This window comes from Mycteria americana, chromosome 5, assembly GCF_035582795.1.
Source record: "Mycteria americana isolate JAX WOST 10 ecotype Jacksonville Zoo and Gardens chromosome 5, USCA_MyAme_1.0, whole genome shotgun sequence".
NCBI classification, from domain to species: Eukaryota; Metazoa; Chordata; class Aves; order Ciconiiformes; family Ciconiidae; genus Mycteria; species Mycteria americana.
In genome coordinates, this window is record NC_134369.1 from 41,005,804 (window position 1) to 41,028,764 (window position 22,961).

At 39.2% G+C, this 22,961-nt stretch overlaps 1 protein-coding gene across 6 annotated transcripts in view; it reads right to left on the bottom strand.

The window, feature by feature from the left end:
- Positions 1 to 22,961, bottom strand: part of STXBP6 (syntaxin binding protein 6) — a 129,094-nt gene that overhangs the window by 69,757 nt on the left and 36,376 nt on the right. For 5 of the 6 annotated variants that reach the window (XM_075503056.1, XM_075503054.1, XM_075503051.1 and 2 more), the window contains exon 2: positions 17,920 to 18,105. In XM_075503056.1, coding sequence (XP_075359171.1) covers positions 17,920 to 18,073 — 154 coding nt within the window. In that variant the 5' untranslated portion in view covers positions 18,074 to 18,105. Of the gene's footprint in view, positions 1 to 17,919; positions 18,106 to 22,961 lie in introns of those variants that run through there. The other variant, XM_075503055.1, reaches the window with a different exon arrangement.

Below are 22,961 nucleotides of genomic sequence, written 5' to 3' on the forward strand. Positions count from 1 at the left end.
GGCATAAGCAATGGTTGACACAGGAAGTATAGTGTTATGTTTTATTTGTTTAAAGAAAAAAACTGTAGATTCTTGCGTAGAGCTGGACAGCTGGAAATTGAGTTAAGCAGAAATAGCGGCAAGATGACAATGGCTTGTTACTAGTGAATATTCACATTCAGGAAGGAAGTGCGCAAAATTAAAATGAGAATTAACTTCACGTGAAGGAACTATGTTTAGTGACAGAAATTTCTCCAAGAAGGTGTTGCAGCCTAAGAGAATCACAGAGACAATCAGCTGACAGAAAGCAACTGAGACAGAAAAAGGCAATATAAATGGCCACAGAAAGAATCCAATTAATTAACCATAAAGAAAAAGGAGTATTTTAAAAGTAGAAGTAATAAATAGAAACCTTGCTAAAGTTTTCCACAAATAAGACTAAAAGAAGCTGTCCACAATAGGTTGGTTGGTTTGAAAGTAGGAGCTACTTAGAGAAAAAGGGTATTTCAAACATTTTTCCAATCTTTCAAGGCATTTTAGATATGCAAAAAGGGGAAAGACATCATGAAACCAAGTTGATTCCCCTAAATCATGTAGGTTTTTAAAAAAAAAAAAAGAGAACAGAGCAAATGGAAAGAATGAATGTTTGAACAGGTCCACAATAAGCAGAGAGGTGAGAACAGTCTTTATGAAATCCATTAAGAAAGTGACCAAGACTAAGCTGAAAGAGTCTGAAACCATAGGTTATGGATAAATGCTTACAATAGGAAAAGCAGAGCTATAGAAAGTCACAAATACAAATAACTCTTACAAGATGTTCCTCACTTCATTAAATTTTGAGTCCAAAGTGATACAAAGCAGTAGTACACCTCTGATTACTCAAGCCTTTGCGACTGTGCTATCTAAATGAATGGTTAATACAATTCCTGAAATAATTCTACTGTTTAGACTGCTGCTCTGAATAATTCTACCAGATTGCCTGAATGATGCCACTGTCTCACTACGCACCATTTTTTTTGCATACACTCTTTAAAGAGTAAAGGTTGGACCAGATGATCTTTCAAGGTCCCTTCCAACCTGGGCTGTTCTGCCATTCTACTATTATTGTCACATAAGGACTGAAATATGACTAAACAAAGACATTTTTGTCATATTTAAAAGGCAATTAGAGCCTTTAATGAAATCAATGATATTTCTCATCACCTGGATCACAAAAACCCCACTACCACTGAAGTTAATGATGAAGTGCTTTAGGCCTCACAGCATCTCAGCGTGGACTGAAAGACCCGTCTTGTAAAATGGCAACATCATGCTGCAATACATCATTACAGTCAAGAGAAGTCTGTAGTTCTACCAGCTTGTGTATTCACACACATTAGTTCTTTCCATTCTGTTCTTCCCCTCCTGACCCTTGCCCCTGGCAAAGAAAAAAAAGCTATTTGACATTAGCACAAAAGTGTTTTATTAGGCTACATCAGTTTCTAGCTAGAAAACAAACCAACCTCACCTTTGGTTAAAACTGATACTTATTGCTTTATACAATATGCTACAAACACAGATCAATACTTCAAGAAGTTGACACATCCAAAGGCAAGCTTGCTTACTTTTTTTTTTGGGGGAGGGGGAGGGGGGGGGGCCACAAAGCATGACAGGAAAACTTTTTTGTAAATTTAAATTTAAAAAAAAATTAGAATTTAATTGGGAGTCCAACTGAATAACACATGAATACTTCATGGCTTTATCATTCAAAGCACAGTGGTCTATCAGTTTAGAATCTTTCAAATGCCATGGTACAAGCCATCCCTTTTTCCAATTCCTGAAAAACTTCAAAGTATCCCTACAAGTCTTTTCCAATGTTATGTTCTCTATAGTTGAGGACAATTTTTGTTCTTTTGCTTCCCAACTACCTTTCATTACAGAATGGACACTGGGTAAACAACCAGAGTTCCCTCAGGCAGATGGTACAGCTGAAGGACAGTTTGCATGTATTTGTATGCTAAATTTATGTGTGCTAAACTTAAGCTATTCTTAAAAGAAACGATGATATCTGAATAAAAAAAAAAACAGAACACAAATTATTCTAGGACTTTTACAGAAATTCTCTACCTAGCTCTTGTTGTTTTGCTTTTAAGTAAATTTAACAAATTTTAACTGCCAAAAATCTTACCAGATAGCGTTTTAGACAACTTTAGATATTCCCAGACACTTGAACACCCAAGATTTCTTTAGGAATCTATCATTAATGCAGGTGAACAAACATAATGTCTGGAGGTTGAAAGCTTTTGTTTATTTAAGCTTTCTATTTTCACTTCACTCAGGAAAAGCATACTTTGTGCAAATGCTTTGAATGCTTTGTGCAACTGCTTCTCTTGCTTCTAGCAAGAGAATATTCTTTTAACAGTTCTGTTCTCTTCCAAGTCATTGATCCAGTCACAGAAAACTGCTCTTGTCATCACTACTGTGTTCCACAAAGACTGACAAGAGGCAGAGATTTAAGAAAACTAACACAGCAGGGGCTGATATCATATTATCCATGAAAAGCATTTACTAGTTATTTCATCCAGCAAGAAGTTTATGCTGCAGCTTCCCTTCCAGCTGAGCCTGTCCTCCGAAGACGCAGCTAAGGAGACAATACTGAAGGACAATTAGATGCTTACAGCAATTTTCCAATAGCCATCTAGATTTGGGGGATAAAATTGCCTAAGAAACTTCACTGATGCTTATGTTCCACAATATTCTAAAGCTACCTCAGACCCACCCCCTAAAAATTTCACCTAAATGAAGTTTTCTTCAAAACACTAATGTTAGAGAATTTGAGCTGCAGTAGGGTTTTAACTCCATCATTCCCTGAGGCTACCGAAAGTTACTGTGTTCTGCTGAGCTCATGAACACACCAAAAGAGCAGCTGACAGGGTGTGCCAGACTTTCTCTATGAAGTTGTTCCAGCTAAGCGGTTACTAGAGATTGTTTTAACTTGGACAAACGGGTAGGCTCCTCCCTGATACAAGGCCAACAAAACTTTGCATAGTTTATATCCTCTCAGCCTCCCCACCCTTCTTCATATGTTGTTTTTTCCTTCTTGTTAGGATATGCATAATCAGACTACAAAAAACAAGTTCCGTAAAGATCTTAATGTAAGTAGGTTGGAGGAAAAACACTGCCTGCTGTAAATGCAGAACAATTGTTTCTGGTGGCATATATACATGCATGCACGAGACAGTGACCTTGTTTTTATTGCTACAGCTAGAAATGTTCACGTAGTACACCAGAGAGGGAGAATTGGACAGAATTAGTTCAGAATTCCCTCCCTACTGTATTTTATAGGTGGCATGCTACTTCATTAGTATCTGAGCTCCTGTGGCAGCAGTTTGGATAAACTGGGGGATACAAGCAAATCACAGCAGAATATCAGGCATCAGTTCCGATCTGTTCTTTTTCTGTTTAACTCGCTTTAAAAAGATTATTTATAGATTAAAATCACAAACAGAAAATATTTAGAGATCAGGACAGCATTATTCATCTTTTTCTTTGTCGAGGCAACAATAAAAACTACCTAATCATAGCGAAGCTTGATGTAATGTTCTAATTGGCTTAGCAATTCCTTTGTTAAGTACTTCTTACATGCTGCTCTGCACTGAAAATTATTAGATAGTAGAGTCTTCAAAGGTCAGAAGTATGATGAAAACTTACAGGATTTGACTCCTACAGCTTAGAGTACTATAAAAGGATAAAATTTTAAGCTGATGTTTATCTACTAAAAGAGTCTGTAATACACCAACCACTGGTCAGGCAGAAAGAGAACTTCTGTTTTTCTTTACAAGCTGGTAACAACTCCCAAGAGCAGAGCTACACAGCAATTGACAGAAATGCTTTCTGAAGTGCAACTGCAAGGGAACAATCCAGATGTTTTCTGCCCAGTATGACTCAAGTTCACCAATCCATAATGCAGTGAGTCAGAGTATTGTAAATACCATGCACCATGAAAACTAAGAAAACTGTTCAAAATGAATCCTACCTCAAAGCAAAACACACCAGTTTTAACTGCCATGGTACAGTGAAAATGGTTTCCACCAAAGCTAGCAATTAGAGAATACCCACACAGGTCTTGTGTGCATGGTCGCTATACTTAAACTTGAAGGAATAGTTACCATGAAATATTGTTTAGTACATTCTTACTTCTAGCTCTGCGTTTTTATCACATGTAAGATAGCACCAAGCCCTGCCAAAAGCCTCACTTGGACAAAGAACAAACTGCTTCCAAAGACAGCACGACATTAAAACATTTTAACCTGGCATTAAACTTGATGCAAGCATCTGCCATGTTCTGGGCAACACACTGCAGTGAAATATGCTGCACTCACTGAAGGAAGCTAGGGCCAGCTCTTGAGGAATACAAACCTGCCCAGCACGAGTAATTCCAATGAATGGATAAAGCACTACAGAGCCACCATCCTCTTCTGAACATGGAGGGGGAAAAGGAAGTCTGCAACTTAACTACTTTGTGTAAGCCTTCACTGTAATTTTTGGATGCCTCCATGGAAAAGGCTACAAATTCCAACTAAGAATAACCTCATCAAGCTTCCTTTATGATGAATGGGGCAACATACAGCTTCCAGTGTACACCTTCCAACAGCTTTGCAACCAACTTGTTCTATGCATAAAAACTTATTGCATCAATACAGGCTTCATATTTATGAATATTAAACCTATCCCTTTTGATTACTGCAAAATTACATCTGACTAAAACAGATCTGATGCCTCACTTTTCCCATCAAGTTTTCTATGGTTTTGTTTTGCTCATGTTTTTTCCTTTTCTTTGTTTTCCACGATAATCTCATTTAGGATTTTGGAAATCTTTCCAAGGAGTCCATGCATGCATGAGGTGGAGGGAAAAGCAATTCCAAAAGCTCAATTCAGAATGAAATTGAAGGCAACATTAGTAACAGAAGTTCCCTGGATCAACAGATCATTTTATAAAACTGAAAGTGATGTACAATAGTTAACTATTGAGCTTTATCAATCTGCTACAATTCTGTTCTGAAAAAAAAAAAAAGACAAAAAGAGCTAAACAGCAGACACATAACTGCACACCTTCAGCTTGCAATGTAGAAAATATTTCCTGCATGCAAATTAGATCAAATAGTGTGTTGGGCAGATGCATGGGAGCACACATACATTGTTCCTCCACTTTAAGGAGAAAAAAAACCACTAATCTTAGGCTAGATGCTTTCAAATACGCAATTCTGTAGTTTTGCTACAACAAGATTCCCTCCTACACAAAACTCTTTACATTAAGTTGAACAACTCCGAGTCAGGAGGGATCAGAGCATCAACATATATTAAGGATATTATTCTGAATACGGTCAATAAATGTAGCGTACTTGCCAAAGCAGCTCATCATTTCCCCTCTTCTATTTTAAATAAATACAAAAAGATCAATAATGAAGAACAGAAGGTTAACCTGGCTCCCACCTAAAAGCCACCAGTTTTTCACTTATATTATTTGATCACTGGTAAAGTTTTTCAAAGACCCTTACATGACTTCAGATTTTTAAATTGCTTTTATAAAATGGAATTTGGAATTTATTATCATCAAGAGCAAGTGATATTTAGACTTATAAAACTTCTTTTGAGAGCCATGGGGTTAAAATATCAGAAATACCTAACAAAGACAAAACATGTTCTGATGAAGGGAAAAGAGGCTTGGTTAAGAACTTTATTCAGTATCATAATCAGTTATTATCAGTAGATGAACGCAATTATATTTTGACAGTTTAATATGAGCACTGTACCCCAAACATCAACATCATGGCAAATTCACTGAGCTGTAATGCAACAGGGAAGCTGTTTTTGGAGACAAGCATTACCCTTGTCTGTGCTGCCAGTCTTCCAAGCCACAACATGAGAAACATCTGAGCACAGCCAGTTACAATCAACCAGCGTTACTGGAAACAACTGCTTCCACAGTTTCTACAAGCCCTGAGGCTAGCAGCTAAGAGTAGATAGAAATTTCATACATATGTATACGTTTAATATATGTTTATTTAGACACACAGAGTACACTGTATGAATGTAACCATATTAAGCAACAATTCAAAAAATATTAGTGCTCTGCTTTACCCAAATTAATGGTCAATTGAGAGTAGCGACTAGAGGTCATTGAGCACACAGCCAAGAAGAGCTAGACATTCATTTGCCTTACAGGTACCTGAATGATTCAACCTTCATCTTAAAGAAGCCATTACCAAGATGAGATAGTGATGGTTACAAACTTTACCTTTGGAAGAAATGGAAGGAAGAGGAGCTTGCTGTTCTGGCTTATGAAAAAAAAAAAAAAGGATTTGCATTTTCGCCACAAAACACAGTAGAAAAACTTACGTTGTTATTGTTCTTTAAAACAACACCCCCCTCCCTCTCCCCCCCAGTTAACACCTGAACCCAGAGCAACACACATGCATGGTTAGAGGCTCATGGTAGGGAAGACAAGGTCTGAAACATCTCTTGGACTTTATTTGTTTTTTATTTCTCTTAGAACAGACATCAAGGTTGTAATGGGCCTTCGTTCACCCTACAGAAAGGCTAACGATAATTATAATATTATGCCTCTGCATACGTAAACTTCTATTTCCTTATTTTTAAAATAAGTTAATAAAATTTAAATAACTTTAAAAAAATCATCAAAAGCTTTTGGTTAAAACTTTTTAGGTAGCCATTTCAAAAGGAGAAATAAAGGCAGAGCAAACATCAGAGAATTCGTCCAAACTCCTATGATGGTTAATTAAGGTTAAAAGAAATCCTAGTAAAGACAAGGCAGGGGTGCTGAAGAGATCTATTTGCTTCAGTGCTACTGCTTTCAGAAAGGATTTTAACTCCACTCAGACTGACTTCTGAAGCAATGTTAATAAGGGGCAAAATGTATCCATCCACGAAAGGCCATAATCATTCTTGCGTATTTGATGATGTAAACATGTTTTCCAATTGAGAATTCAGATTATGCAGAAATTGCCTTTCTAGTAATCCTTACAGTCAGAAAACATGGGGGGGGGGGGGGGTGTTTGCATAGCATTTAATGAAATTTTTGAATTTGCTATCACTGGAAATAACTTTGCTAAGCAACAAATATAAGCACCAGCCTAAAACACACTCAGTGGTAAACAAAATAGAGTAATCTGCCATGTACACAATCCCAAGAAGGCATTATCTCATCCAGAAATAGAACAGATAAGCACTGGAATGATAAATAATTTTTTTCTAAATTAATGGAGCAAAGCAAAGAAGAAAGTGGAGTAGGCCTATTCCACCCTCCAAACATTGAAAGTTTCACAGCAAAAACATACATATAGAAAAGGACATTGTTCTTGACCCTTTTTAATGTTTGCCACAGCCTCCTGACTCACTTTAAGGAATTCTCACACAGGCCCTTAAATTTCACTGACGAGCTTACATATTTCAGCTTGTTTCCTGGAAAGCTTCTTCAGTGAACGATGTATTTCCCCAGATGAGGAAAGCTGATTTTTCAAGATTGAACCATGGCTAGAAGGACTAAAACTAAGTATTCAAATCTCTTCTACAAGTTCCAATTATCAACTAAGTATTATACAGACGGTGTGCTGTACACACCCAGAAAACTGTTTCCCAGATTTTCTCATCTGAAGTTACAAACAAAAAAATAGAAATGCAGAAACATGATACCTCATATATGAAATGACATATAAAGGCTGACAACACTTATGTATACTTACTTACTTTCTCGTGGTAAAACAATTACTGTGTGAAGACTGAATAAAAATAAATGGATTTCGTATGTTTACATTTTACACAGGTATATGCCAACCCACTTACATGTAAGCATATCAAAAGGTATCCAGCAGTATGGGGAAAAAAATAATCAGTAGCTTATTCTTCAGAAAATAGTAACATTATTCATTTTTTTCCTCTGTGCTGAAGCTACTGTGAAAAAAAAAAATCTATGTAATAATCTATGTAATAATGTATTAAAAAAAGTCTAGAAGTAAACCCAAGTGATCTCTCAGAGCATCTTCTTATCCTAAAGGCAAAACCAGTCATCTTTAATACCATTCCTGACACACTTCCACAGCTTTTTCCCAAAGGTCTCCAATGACATACTACATAACTTTTCAAAGCTAGCTATACCAATGACTTGCTATTCTTAATGTTAAAAAAAAAAGGTTTCCTCATAGCATCTTCATCGCTGTATTTTTTTTTTTTTTTTACAACTCTAATTTTTAGTCTTAATGGTTTCATATGAGTGAAGTAAACTGAAATTGTTCATGTTTCTCAGGGCCAGAGATTCTTGCTCACATATTTGCACCAGTTCAGCTGCATGAGCACTGGTAAAAAGCTTCAGTGGGCTGCTATGGTCAGCTCACTATATAGACACATGAACATCAAGTATAGGCACTAGAAAGGCAGTCAGAGGCACCACTCCACGGAAGTCCATGAATAAACACGAAGTTGCCATTAAACTCGAACCTAACTACGTGTGTGTGGAAACCACAGAATGTTACACCAATTTAACTCTACCCACACCAGCAAATTGTATCACTTTGACTTAGTCAACACGAATGCAAAATTTGCACAAAATCTGTGTAGGGTAGATCTCTGAGTCACTGGAAGCAAAAGCAGCCACTGACTCTGCACAACGAGAAGGTTTTAGAGGGATCAGTAGCCAATCGAAGAAAGTCTTCAATGTGTCTGTGCTCTGACATTAAAAAAAAGCCAATAAAAAGGAATAGTGCATTTATTTTCTACATTGCAGAATCCTGTCCATTGACTTCCAGAATAGTTTCTCCATTGGCCATCAGAAAGTTAGCAGGTATTTTCAGATAAAATGCAAAAGCATTAGGCAGAGAACTGGTGATGGCAGCCACACTTTTTATACCGATGGTTAGTCCTCAAGGAACTCATCCAAGACATAGCAATACTTAATATCCCTCTTCTCTGAGGGACAGAGTATGAGTCTTTACATTAAAGCCACCATCTGCAACAGGTAGCCGTTATGTTAAGTACAGGTACCAGAAATATTTCCCCTGATCCCTGATTGAACATACCAATCTATGCCCAGATGTTCAGCCTGCTGTGCCAGTCTGGGTCCATGGCACTAAGGAAAGCACCACAACTGGACTGCAGTTGTCTTCAAATGGCTGTCCAGGTCAGAGCTTGCAGAAGACTGGACCACTATTTGGTATGCACGTTCTTCTGGGCTGACTGAATCTCTCACATCAATCGTGTTCTATTTTGCGTAAATAATTAAACATTCAATGGAGAGTCTGATATCTAAGTGGGTCAGACTCAAACTGAATGCCCTATGTCTGACCATGAACACTGATGTATCATTCTCATTCCTTAATACAACATTTAAACAGAGGGGAGATGCCCCCACCAAATACGCAGTAATGCCTCAATACACCCTATGGGGAGGTGATTACAGCATTCTCCTGGAAAGTCAGTGGAAAATCAAGTTTACTACTTTGGTTTCTCATATCCTGAGAAGGAACCATGAGAATCCTCTGCACTATAAGCTCCTGAAAATGGGATATTCTCTTCAACAAGAAAATATAGAAAATAAATTGGGAGATTGTCACTTCAGTACAGTAGCAAAACTCAAATGGAAAATGAGAGCACATTAGGAAAAAGCTGAATTCTTTTGATATGAAGCTCCTTCTCACTACTTTCTGATTTTCAGTTCAGCTACCATGCTGAAAACTCAATTGCACTTAACCTGCCCTTGAACTCCCCATGAAGTTATGGCCAATTTCTGGCAGCCATCGCAAGTGAGCTTCAAAGGAGCAAAAGATATAGGTCATTCCTGGGTAATATTCTATTCCATAAGCAGCCACTATGGGAGGAACAACAAATTCATTATTTGGAGAAACAACTTCATAGCACCATTGGCTCTAGGGGCAAAAAACAGAATACAAAGCTTATGTTGGAAGTGCAACTGAGTGGTGTGGTTAGACTATCTGCTGAAGTAAGTGTGCTGTAAGAGCACAAAGGAGGATATTCACATAACTACTTAAGCTAATAAGGCAAGCCTGCCTCTCTGTATGCTTAGAAACAGAAGCAAAAAAAATTCCCAAAACCTTCCGAGGTAACTGCAAATAGCTTTCTAAGCTATTTACTGCCGGTCTTCTGAAAAAGTTTGTGGCATGGTCAATAAGGTTAAATCTTAAAGAAGGAAGAAAGACCCAAACACGCTCTCCCCCTGCATGTACATCTTATTTTTGTATATTCTTTCTTATGATTTCTTTGCATTTCCTTTTGGCTTTTCTAGCACCATTCTTGATAAATTGTACTTTTGCATAAAAGCCATCCAAAAAAAACCCCCTGAACTGACAATATGTTAATAACACTATTAAAGTTGTAACCACAGGGGGAAAGAGTTCCACTCCCAGTTTTAAACAACTTCAGCTTTACAGTCAAATCTCAAGTTTTTCAGCAGAAGGACTAGAAAGAGCAGTGCAGCTAAGCCAAGAGTGTTATGACACACAGGAATTCAGGTTCAAAAGGAACCATCTGGTTCATTCAGTTCACTGCAACTGCAATAGATTTTTAGTCCCGAAAGGTCAATGCCACATCCATATGTACAAACTGGAACACTTCCAATGCACTGTAACAAATTAAAAACCTTTTTAAATATTAGAAGTTACTTAAAAAACATAGTGATATGGTGTCAAAGGAAATAACACACACAGAACTGTGCACAAGCAAGTAGGAGAGATCGCCAGTGTCCTATATTTCTGAAGTGACCTTTTAAGTATTTTATACTTAATTCAGAATTCTAAATAAGGCTAAGAACTATTTAAAAAAAAAATGTTTCAATTATGTAAGACAATGATGACAAAATTAAAACTTAGATCTGATCCAATAACTGTCACTAGGTCTGCTAGTGTGGAGGAGGTGATAAATATCTACTTTCAGCTTTGCATTTCTTGTCTTTTCTGTGTTAAATCTTCTAACATTAAACAACAACAAAAAAAATCCCAGTTTTTCGTTTTCTCTATTCTGCCTACAGCCACCCCACCTCTGTGTTTCCCATCTGTCTACTCCTTTCTTGCTGTTCTTCAACTAAGTAACTCCCAAAAGATCTCTCTTGGCTCTGCTTGCCAGTCTAACTTGGCCAGCCCCACTACTACAGCAGGCTAGAAGGTTGCAGGTAACCCAGCTGCTCAGTTTCCACCAGTCCAGCAAGCAGTCTTGCTACAGCTTTCTTACCTTAACCTGACTCCAGTTTTAGATGACAGGCTTTAGGCACACCTTTTTGGAGCATTAATGAGTATTTCCTTCTAACCAATTCAGTATTTAGTATTGTCAAATAAAAAAATCCAGTACATACTTCAAATACAAATTTTAAGGAAGAATCTCCCTTACTCTCACATCTTGCTCTGTTCAATATTTGATTCTTTCAATGCTTCAATATCCCAACTCTGAGGCCTAAGGGCATTCTCCCTGCTCAGCATATCTATCCATGCTTACAAAAATGCAGATAGACAACAATTATGATATAATGTATTTTCAACTCAACACAGAAAGGAAAACATTTAACTCTGATCATAACAACGTGTACAATTTGTCAGTTACAAACTGAGCAGTAAATAAAAGTAGCTATCACAATGGCCGATGTTTAATTTCCTGTATCCTATCTTGACTGAAACTACAACTAGGCAGGATATTTTATATCCCCAAATATTTATAAATCCCTTAACAAGTCAGTTTCTATGTGTATTCTTTCAACTGACAAATTCAGTACTAAACAGTAAATTATCAAATTCCTTTTAGGAAAGGCCAAACTGAATTAGTCCAAGGAAACTAAGAACACAAAGACATTCCAGTCACTATGTTTGCCTAATACATAGCGAACCTGGGAAAAATGGGACAAGAGTCAAAGGCTGATAAAGGTGTTTCCAAGACAGATGTTGCAACAGTCGGCGTTTAAAGTACGTCGCTTGAAATGGAAACTAAAATCCAGAGGTAGCCACCACTGTGTCTCATTCATTGTACCAAATCACAGAAAAATGGAAGATTACCAAGTATATTCTGTTATCCCAAGACACAGTTCATCTTAGACCGTTTGGGGACACAGCTAAACTGCCATCCCTACATTAACTTACCCTTACTAAAGGAAAATTTTTTCTTTATTTGTAACACAACTTCGTGCTGCAACTAAAACCATTACTGCTTCACAGCCATCAAGAATAGCAAAACCCATGGTTTATCCTTGTCACAATTTCCTTTAACCACAGTGGCAGAAACAGTTGTTCCCTACTCCTTAGTTTTGTGCCATTGATTATTCCCGACTAAATAACTAAGTGCACTTGACCCTATTGAATTGCATCACCTTTCTGATCAGACTGTTTGGACCCCTAATAGTGCCCTCAAACACAAACACAGCCAGGCAGTCCTCTCCCTAGTCACTTCGTTGTCTACTGAAATTACCAATCATACCATACATTCCATAATATAAACTATAAATGTATATAAAACAACTCGTCTCAGATCCCTGCAAAACCCCACTAATAGTGGGCCACAAAAGAGGGCTCTCCCAATACTATTATGCAGCCTTTCGGTGCCTCCCATACAGGAATTTTATTTAGATCCTGAATGCTTCTCCTTGTCATCAGCAAGAAACTCTGCTGAAGTCAGGACATCTGCTGTTTCTTCCTTACTCATAATATGTTATCCTGTTGCAGAAAGACTTTAGACGCCTCTAAGATCATTTAATCTCTTAAAATCCATGTTGGCTGCTACACATCAACGTGGGGGTGGGGGAGCTAAAGGGGAGCTAGGTTCTCCAGAATGGCAACTGAGTTAGCCTACAGAAAATTATAAGCACAGATCACACCTCTAACCCTTCCTCATGAACATGGGTATCAAACACCTGGGTATTCCAAAACTGACTGCACGGCTCTGGAACAGGACTGTTCTTTAAAATAAGACGACTTAGAAGAAAAATTGGACTGCCAACGGAACAAGAGTTGAGCTTTGCTACAAAAGGTTAGTGATTTGAACATTTCTTTCAAAGATGGTAGACCTAGATTCAGTTTCCTCTGCAACCTGAGAGGATTGAAACCTGCAATCCTTACACCCCACCCCAAAAGAGTATCCCAACCACAAGTCTAGGGAACAGCCTCAGGAAATCAATCTTTAAACCCTTCCTTGAAGCTCAAGGGGGAGCTACATGGGGAGAATAACAAGCAGAACACCCAGCTGGAAATGAGAAGTCTTCCGTTTTGTCTCACTGTCCTCAATATGTGTGTGCATATACCCTGCAGCTTATATTTTAACATAAGCATTTGTACATATGCATACAAATAACATTTCATTCAGTAACATTCAATAAATGTATATTTTGTGTGCATGTGTGTGATGTATTACACCAGTAGTAGAGTCACTGGGTTTTACTTCCTATTTTACTTCCTATGTTTTGAAAGTTTTAACACAGTTTTCAGTGGAAAAAAAATTGAAGGAGTCCATGAAAAACTATCATCCATTTAGTTCAAAAATAATTGTGGTCTTCTGAGATTCACAGACCGCTTGTTCTTCCATGTGGGTGGTGATGAAGCAACAACACATAGTCCAAGGACAATCAAAAGAGACTTCAGGGCCTTGAGATGGTTGGTAAGGGAATCTGGAGCACAGGTAATTTTTTCCTCTATCCTTCCAGTTGCAGGCAGCAACACTGGAAGAAACAGACGGACCCAGTCTATTAATGCATGGCTCCATGGCTGGTGTCACTGCCACACTTTCAGGTTTTTCAATAATGGGATGGTCTACACAGCACCAGGCCTGCTGGCATCAGATGGGATTACGTTTCTCAAAACGGGAAGAGGGTCTTTGCTCACAAGCTAGTGAGGCTCACTGACAGAGCTTTAAACTAGACTTGAAGGGGGAGGGGAAAAATATCAGGCTTGCCCGTGACAAGCTGTGTGATGACATGCCAAGGTTAGATGGGGTGCTAGTGAGGGCCCTCAGCCTGTTGCTCTGAGATGTGCTGGGTACACTGGAGCATACTTCAAGCCTTAGGGAGATGAGCCAGGGGCTCCTGAGGTAATAGGAGCCAACAGGCAAACACTGGTGAAATACCCCAGAGGAATTAAGGTGTGTTCCTTTAAGAAGGTGACATGGCCATCAGCCCAGCTGAAGTGCCTCTAGACCAATGAACGCAGCATGGGCAATAAACAGGAGGAGCTGGAAGCCACCATGCTGCTAAAAAGCTATGGTCTAGTTGCTATTACTGAAAGTTGGTGGGATGAATCCCACGACTGGAGTGCGGCTATCAATGGCTACAGGCTCTTCAGAAGGGACAGGTGAGGAAGAAGGGGAGGAGGGGTTGCCTTCTGCATCAAGAAATGGACAGATTGAGAAGAGCTGTCTCTGAAGAATAGCCATGAGCAGGTTGAAAGCTTATGGGTAAGAATTAGAGACTAAGGCAACAAAGGGAACCTTGTGGCTGGTGTTTACTACAGGCTGCCCAATCAAGGGGAGCCTATTGACAAAGCCTCCTTACTCCAGCTACAGGACGCATCGTGCTTGCAGGGTCTTGTCCTGCTGGGGGACTTCAACCACCCTGACATCTGCTGGAAAAGTAGCACGGCAAGCTGTAGACAATCCAGGACACTCCTGGAGTGCATGGAGGATAGCTTCTTAAGACAGGTAATAGACAGCCCTACCAGAGAGGATGCAATACTGGACCTGATGACCACCAACGCAAGTGAACTAATCTGTGACATCAAGACTGGAGGCAGCCTGGGCTCCACTGATCATGCACTGGAGGAGTTTGCAGTCCTGGGGGATATGGGTCAGGCAAAGAGTAAAGTCAGGACCCTGAATTTTAGGAAATCAAACTTCCAGCTGTTCAAGGAATTAGTCAATAGGACCCCCTGGGACATTGCCCTCAGGGACAAGGGAGCAGAACAGAGCTGGCAGATCTTTAAGGACGCTTTCCATAGAGAATAATAAGAAAGGCTTCTACAGGTATGTCAGCCAGAAAAGGTAGGTCAAAGAAAGTGTACCCCTCTGATGAACATGACTGGCAAACTGATAACAACAGATGTTGTTACCAGAAGGCTGAGGTACTCAACTTTTTTGCCTCAGTCTTCACTGGCAACCTCTCTACCCATACCTCTTGAGTAGATGGAATGCAAGACAGGGATTGGGGGACCAAAGTCCCTCCCGCTGCAAGGGAAGATCAGGTTCGTGATCACCTGAGGAACCTGAACATACATAAGTCTATGGGACCTGATGAGATGCATCCCAGAGTCCTGAGGGAATTGGCTGATGGAGTTGCCAAGCCACTCTCCGTGATATTTGAAAAGTCATGGCAGTCATGAAGTCCCTAGTGACTGGAAAAAGGGAAACATTGCACTCATTTTTAAAAAGGGTAGAAAGGAGGACCTTGGGAACTGCCGACCTGTTAGCCTCACCTCTGTGTCTGGGAAGATCATGGAACAGATCCTCCTAGAAGCTATGCTAAGGCACAGGGAGGCGATTTGAGCCAGCATGGCTTCACCAAGGGCAAGTCTTGCCTGATCAACCTAGTGGCTTTCTATGATGGAGTGACTACCTCAGTGGACAAGGGAAGAGCTACAGATGTAATCTATCTGGACTTCTGTAAAGCCTTTGACATGGTCCCCCACAACATCCTTCTCTCTAAATTGGAGAGATATGGATTTGATGGGTGGACTGTTCAGTGGATAAGGAATTGGTTGGATGGTCACATCCAGAGGGTAGTGGTCAACAGCTCAATGTCCAGATGGAGATCGGTGACAAGTGGTGTCCCTCAGGGGTCTGTACTGGGACCAGTGCTGTTCAATATTTTCATCAATGACATAGACAGTGGGATGGAGTGCTCCCTCAGCAAGTTTGCAGGTGACACCAAGCTGAGTGGTGTGGTTGACATGCCTGAGGTACAGAATGCCATCCAGAGAGACCTGGACAAGCTTGATAAGTGGGCCCATGTGAACCTCATGAGGTTCAACAAGGCCAAGTGCAAAGTCCTGCACTTGGGTCAGGGCAACCCCTAGTATCAATATAGACTGGGGGATGAAGAGATTGGGAGCAGCCCTGCTGAGAAGGACTTGGGAGTACTGATGGATGAAAAGCTGGATGTGAGCTGGCAATGTGCCAGAAGGCCAACCATATCCTGGGCTGCATCAAAAGAAGCGAGACCAGCAGGTCGAGGGAGGTGATTCTGCCCCTCTACTCCACTCTGGTGAGACACCACCTGGAGTACTGCGTCCAGCTCTGGAGCCCCCAGCACAGGAAAGACATGGAGCTGTTGGAGGAGGTCCAGAGGAGGGCCATGAAGATGATCAGAGGCACGGAATACCTCTCCTGGGAGGAAAGGCTGAGAGAGTTGGGGTTGTTCAGCCTGGAGAAGAGAAGGCTCCAGGGAGACCTTATTGTGGCCTTTCAGTACTTAAAGGGGGCTTATAAGAAAGATGGGGACAGACTTTTTAGTAGGGCCTGTTGCAATAGAAAAAGGGGTAATGGTTTTAAACTGAAAGAGGGTAGATGATATAAGGAAGAAATTTTTTATGATGAATGGTGAAACACAGGTTGCCCAGAGAGGTGGTAGATGCCCCATCCCTGGAAACATTGAAGGTCAGGTTGGACGGGGCTCTAAGCAACCTGATCTAGTTGAAGATATCCCTGCTCATTGAAGGGGGGTTGGTTTAAAGGTCCCTTCGAATCCAAACTATTCTATGATTCTTCCTCTGACCACTAGTTTTACTTCCAGTAAGATGCACACACTCAAAGGAAGCAACTGATATGCCTAAAAACCTAAGTGACTAAATGATCCTATGATACCAAATAGATTCACACACATACAGTTGGCAGACATAGAAACTACAAGGGATTTCTGCCTTTGTAGAGAGCTACCTGGAGGAAGGGCAAGAAACCTAAAAGTGCACTGAATGCCTACTTCCAGGCAACTGAATTCCACTCTAAGTTTGAAAACAGGTGTGAACTACAAGGAAATCAGGATCACAAACTGCTTTCCAACTGCCTTGAGACATATCTTAACCAAGGTAAATTTCACTACAATAACCAGAAAGTATTCAAAGCACAAAAAACAAGCCAGTCAAAAACCTACAATACCATAGTTAACCACAAGTTACTCAATCAATGGGTTTCATTTATACACATGAAAAAAATTAGACCTTTACTTTTATTAGAAAGGGTACAAATATAAAGCAAAACATTGTACAGCTGCTGCCTACCCTGTTCCTGAAATCCAGACTCTCATAAGTGCTGGTTTGACCTTGGAGAAACTCAAATTAATTTCATCTGAACACACTAGCAACAAAGAGATCACTTCTCTCTGTTCCCAGAGACCTCTCAAAAAACATGTCTTTACACATCCTTTTCTTCTTCAATCCAAATATTTCCATCTTCATCCCTTTTAAAGTCAGGTGATTGACAGACAGCACCACTGTTCCATTTAATGAACTGAAAATATTCTGTCTGAAAGTTGCATATCTAAGTACCCAATGAACTGGTAACACACAGATGCACATATGAAAAGAGGAGGAAAGAGTATTTCCTTCAAACAAAAAGTTTCAGGGCATTAAAAGGAAACACATTATAAAGTTCATCCCTCCAAGAAAGATCTTAACCTCAGTAAGTGAAGACTGTTACCAAATATTCTATTTGTTCATACTCTGCAGCTATGCTGTGAGAGAACACCTATTTTTTTTTTAAAACAATGAAACCACCTGTTCAATTTGTTACATGGTATAAATTTTAATAGCCTTGAGCATGTGGTTTCTCGAGATTAAAGATATAAGTGCCATAATTCTCTGGTTACATTATTAAGATTCGAGTCACCCAGCTCCTTATGGCTACAGATAATATCTAACCAGTTAATCAAAGATAAAGCAAAACAGATAACTGGATGCTCAAAATCATTAATCTTACCTGACAGGCAGATGTACGTTAAATATTCACCCTGACCCCCAGTAGCTAGGAAAGGAATCTTTTTTTTTGTTCTTCTTTTCACTTGGACAGCTCCCAGCATCCTTTCATCATGTGGGGCAAAAATTTCTTTGCTGATTGCAGATTTGGCATTCATTGTAGATCACAGATATAGCAGACTGCTGCTCTCTAAAAATAAAATCATAAATAAAAAAATATTAAACTCCTAAGTTATGTGACAGTCCAGCTAACTTACATGGGCATTAGCAGTTCTGACCTTCAAATAAAGTTTTTAATGATTCAAAGAATTTAGAAGATAATTTCATGCACTTAGAGGTAGAATTTTCAAAGTATCTAAGAGTCTTCACTTAAGTTGTTTTCCATGCTTCTTAAATTCTCTTAAACTAGCTTAGCTTATTTTGGGCAGAAGCTGTCCAAGCTAGCACTTCAGTATGATGCAAAATCTTCTCAGAGGAACACCCTGTAACTTCATGCCACATAAAAGCTTCATAAATTCCCTCTCTGGTAGCTGGAGGGAAGCTCATCTGTCCCACGCAGACAGGGAAAGCACTGCAAGGGCGTAGGGAAGGAACGCTGTGGTTGAGTTCAGTGTCCTCTCTGAGCTTGGCTGTGCTGGCAGACAAGCAGTCACATTTCACAGGAGATACAGAAAGCTTCAGACTCAGTAAGACTGTTCCTTCAGGAGCACTGCTCTTGGTGACGGTACTTGATTAAGGAGCTCCTGCACCTCTTGCAGCTTTAGCACCTCTCCCCTCAACTCCTCTGTACTTACCAACTGGGCAACTGCACAGAAACAGCGTTAAAGAGACCGTCAGGCTTCACACAGACACAGACAAAACCGCACCTCCTCTTTTCTGCTAAGTAATTTTGACCCAGGTCAGTTCCTCAATGTGTTTCATAAGAAAACAGCAGTCAACTTAGGAGAGACATTTGGGGGGGGGGGGGGGGGGAGTATAGAACAGGGAGGGAGAAGGAGGGAAGCTGCTTCTTCAGGCGTGTCCAGCAAAAGAAAGGTCGATCTGACCACAGCTTACAGAGGAGCCTAACTAAAGGAGAGAGAACTCAGTTACAGAAGGGATATTAACAGGCTCTTTATCTAGACAGCACCACAGTTATAACTCCAATTAGTTCTGTACTGAAACCTGTTAGTAAGTATATAGGTCCCACTGACAGAGACTGCCAAATACCCCTTTTAATTGTTCAAATACAATCATGTTCCAATACAGATACATTAAATTCCACATCCCCATATTATTAAGACTTTCAAGCTCACAGATGTTTTTTGACATCCTTTGCTTTCTTAGTATGAGTAAGATCATCTTCAGGTCTCAACTACTGAAGCCAGAAATTCTGCCTGTGGGACCATTTGATATTTGCCACAGTGTAACTATTAGAAAACATAGATAAATTACAGTCAAATTAGATTAATGGATCCATGACTTTTGGCTTCATATTTTTAGTGTGCATACTATCAGCAAAGTAATTGTCTAACAATTTCAGTCTCAACATTTTGTTGGCACTTGATATTGATATTCCCGTATCTTAAAAAAAAAAAAAAAAGCTGTATTCATGGAGGTGCGAGAGCACAAATTAGTCCAAATCAAATTCACCACCTATTTATTTTGGGAGGCAAATAGAATCCTTTGCCAAAATAATCTGTAATAGTATACCTCAGTTAACCAATATAGAGGTATGCAAATTCTGACAAGTTTTAGCATTAAGTTATTTTACACACACCTTTACAAAAATCAATTGCATTTAAAAAAAGGCCTCAAAGGAAAAATCCAGACCAATTTCAAAGGAAGAAAGAATGTGCAGCTCCTGAAAAGATGTGATTTCATAACTCCTGCCATGTAAGTTACCCATCCTTTTGCAACAAATACATCAACATGAAAAAAGAATCAAAAGAATAAATTTACCTGCTAGTTACTTAGAAAAGGTTGTTTTCACATTCATGTTCATTATACCACAACTCTTTCCTCTTCTGTGTTAAAATATCTGCAGTATATCTTATACCAGCATGTGAGCTGCTGGCAGTTTATGACTACTTTGTTTCCGTTTTTTTGTTTTTTTTTTTTTTTTTTTTTTTTTTCCTTAATTCAAGGCCACTTCAATAACTATGGGTTTAATCACACAGACCTTCTGACTGAGATAAAGACTGATAGTCTTTGCAAAAATAACTTCAGTCTCAGACCTTCACATGCTTAAAGAATTTTCAATAAATAGCTTATTGGGAAAACACACACAAATGCTGTCAGGTAAAAATATACTCGAGTCACAGCCAACTGAAAAAGTGTTCTCCAGCTTGCAACGACCTGATGCTGTTAATTCTGCAACTGAGTTGTTGAATAGATGTTCTCAGGCGTTTTCTTGAGGTTCACACACTGCAAAATAAAGTGTGCTTTCAAAGACATACTCAGTGATGCAAAGGCTTCCCAGATTAAGAGAGGATGTAAGTCTTCCCTACCTACAATTGGTTGTAGCAGAAAATGTTATTGGTTTATAGCTTCAAAACTTTCATATAGCACTTCAAGATTTACTTTAAGGATATTACAAGCATTAGGTCTTGTATATAGCTGCATTTGATAGGACTCTGCTGAACAGGAGGCAAGCCAAACAAACAAGAGACACTATCGAAATCCTATTTCATAGATTACCCAAATCATTTTGCTTCATATGTGCACTGCAACTTATAGTATGAATCTAGAATGACTGCCACATAGATAATAACCCAAAACAAATGCACAACCTAGGAGATTTAATTAACATACCTCTCTATGTATACACACATCTCTCTCTTAATGCAAGTGCTTTTATGCACAAACATACAAATCCAACTGTAAATAAAGCCCAGCTCAACACAATATCACAAAACAGATTAAATCCTCTGTTTCAGCAGAGATACAGAAGACATGACATAGAACAATCAAATATTGCAGTTTATTGCTGCATGCTGTTGTTTGCTTTGTGATTAAGCTGGTTGTATAGACATCCACCAGAAGTTGTACACAGACAGATGCTGTTGACACCAAATGTTGTAACTGCAACCTCTGACTAAAGCAGGCACTCACTGCCTAGGATCTTTCTGTTCCCAATACTTGGTTTACAATAGCCTCAGATGCCAGAAATAACCAATTAATCTAATGCATTGTTACTTGATATGATTGCTGAATCTAATGTGGAAACTGACACTGGCACAAACCACAAAAGCCTAATTGTTTAAAAAAAGAAAACAACTAACCATGCCTTGTGTGCAAACAGACTTCTGAGATTGAGCTTTCAGTATAGTTTGGATGAAGTTGTTTTTCACAGGTCAAAAAAAATCAGCATCTGGGTTTAAATAAGCTACCTTCTGCATCTTTACTGATGGATCTATGGGAGTTGGACTCAATGATCCTGATGGGTCCCTTTCAAATTGAGATATTCTATGATTCTATGAAAAGCAAAGGTTATATTAAAGTCTTAAGCAACTAAAACATTGCAGCACTCTTCTTTTTCAAAAGCAGGCATAATGGAATCTTTTTATTAGTCGTACTAAAAAATATGGAAGACTTGCTCAAGGAACATGCATAAAAGTCTCAATTTTTCCCATTCTCCAACAAAAACGCCTCTTTTCATCTAAAAAAAAAGATGCTGGCGGTACATGCAAAACTTCATGTAGTACATGCAGATTTCTTTACACGGTAACGTTTGTTCTTGGCACACATTCCAGGATGAATTCAAACCATCAGCAGTTTCCATTCATGGCCCATGTGGAATCACACACTGCGGAATGCAGTTTCCCTCGTGCTCAAATATAAAATGCCTTAAAAATTGAACCTTTTACTGGAGGATCTCTGAGCACTCTGAGGCAGTGCATTACTGTTCATGTTTACCCCTCTGTGGCAAGGGGGATTTAAACGTTTCAGTAAATGTAAGAGTCTTTAAAGAGAGCCCACATTTCCCGCCTCACATGCTTGCTTTGTTCCATGTACTTAATCGCACTCAAATTATTATAATGATGCTTTTGGCTGAACAAAGAAAATTCCATTTTCCTCCTGCAGATTTTCACTCCAGCCATCACAGTGTTATGGAAGAGGATGTCAACATTTACACTGTGCCCCCAGCGCTCAACAGAAACGCCCAAGAGGGAAGATTCCTGTGCAGATTTGAACTAGTGCCTGTAACAGACTGCCCATTTGCATCTCCTCACATCTTTCTCTGCTGCAATTCTTCTCCATGGTATTTCTATCGCTAAAATCTCCTCCTAGGAACAGCTGACCATTCCTCTATATGTGCACGAGGGGATGGGGATTAAAAGTAATTTCTAAAAAAAAAAAAAAAAGATATTAAATAAAACCAAGATACTTAAGCTGATACCTTCACAGATCCCACACGCTCAGTAACAAAAAACTTGGACCGTTTTCTGGTCAGCTAGAATCTCAGACTGTTTTCGGGCAGACAGCCAGCAAGCGGCTGACTTATCTTTATATCCAGATGTTTTATAGGACCATGGAAGTAAGTGGAAAAAAGGAGATCTACAGCATCTTTGTTGAGGTACTGGTACACAGAATGAACTGAAACTAATCCTCAGCATGCAGAATTTAAATAGTAGTAAATTAGCAAGGAGAAAGGAAATAAGAAGCAAGAGAAGGAAGAGCAAGTAATGTTTTCCAAAAAAAAGAAAAAATGTTCAGTATCTTAAGTCTCACTGTCTTCAAGGATCTTTAGTTTAATCACAAACAGGGCTAACCACTGAAATGCTGCCTGCAGTGTGAAATCATCTGAGCAACCAACTATCACTGGGCTGTGCTGGTAGCTCTAGCAAGCACTCAAATCTGCTTTTAAAAAAAGCCAGACAGAAGACATCTACTTTAAGAAATCATTACAAAATGCTATTACTAAAAGCCCAGCTTCTGCTATTGTGATAATTGTCTGATATTTACTTGCTGGAAGTGTTGAGACTACATATTTGCTCATTACCATTCACCAAAATTCTGTATGTGTTGTTGTCTCAAACAAATAGCTAGTACAACTTTGGAGAA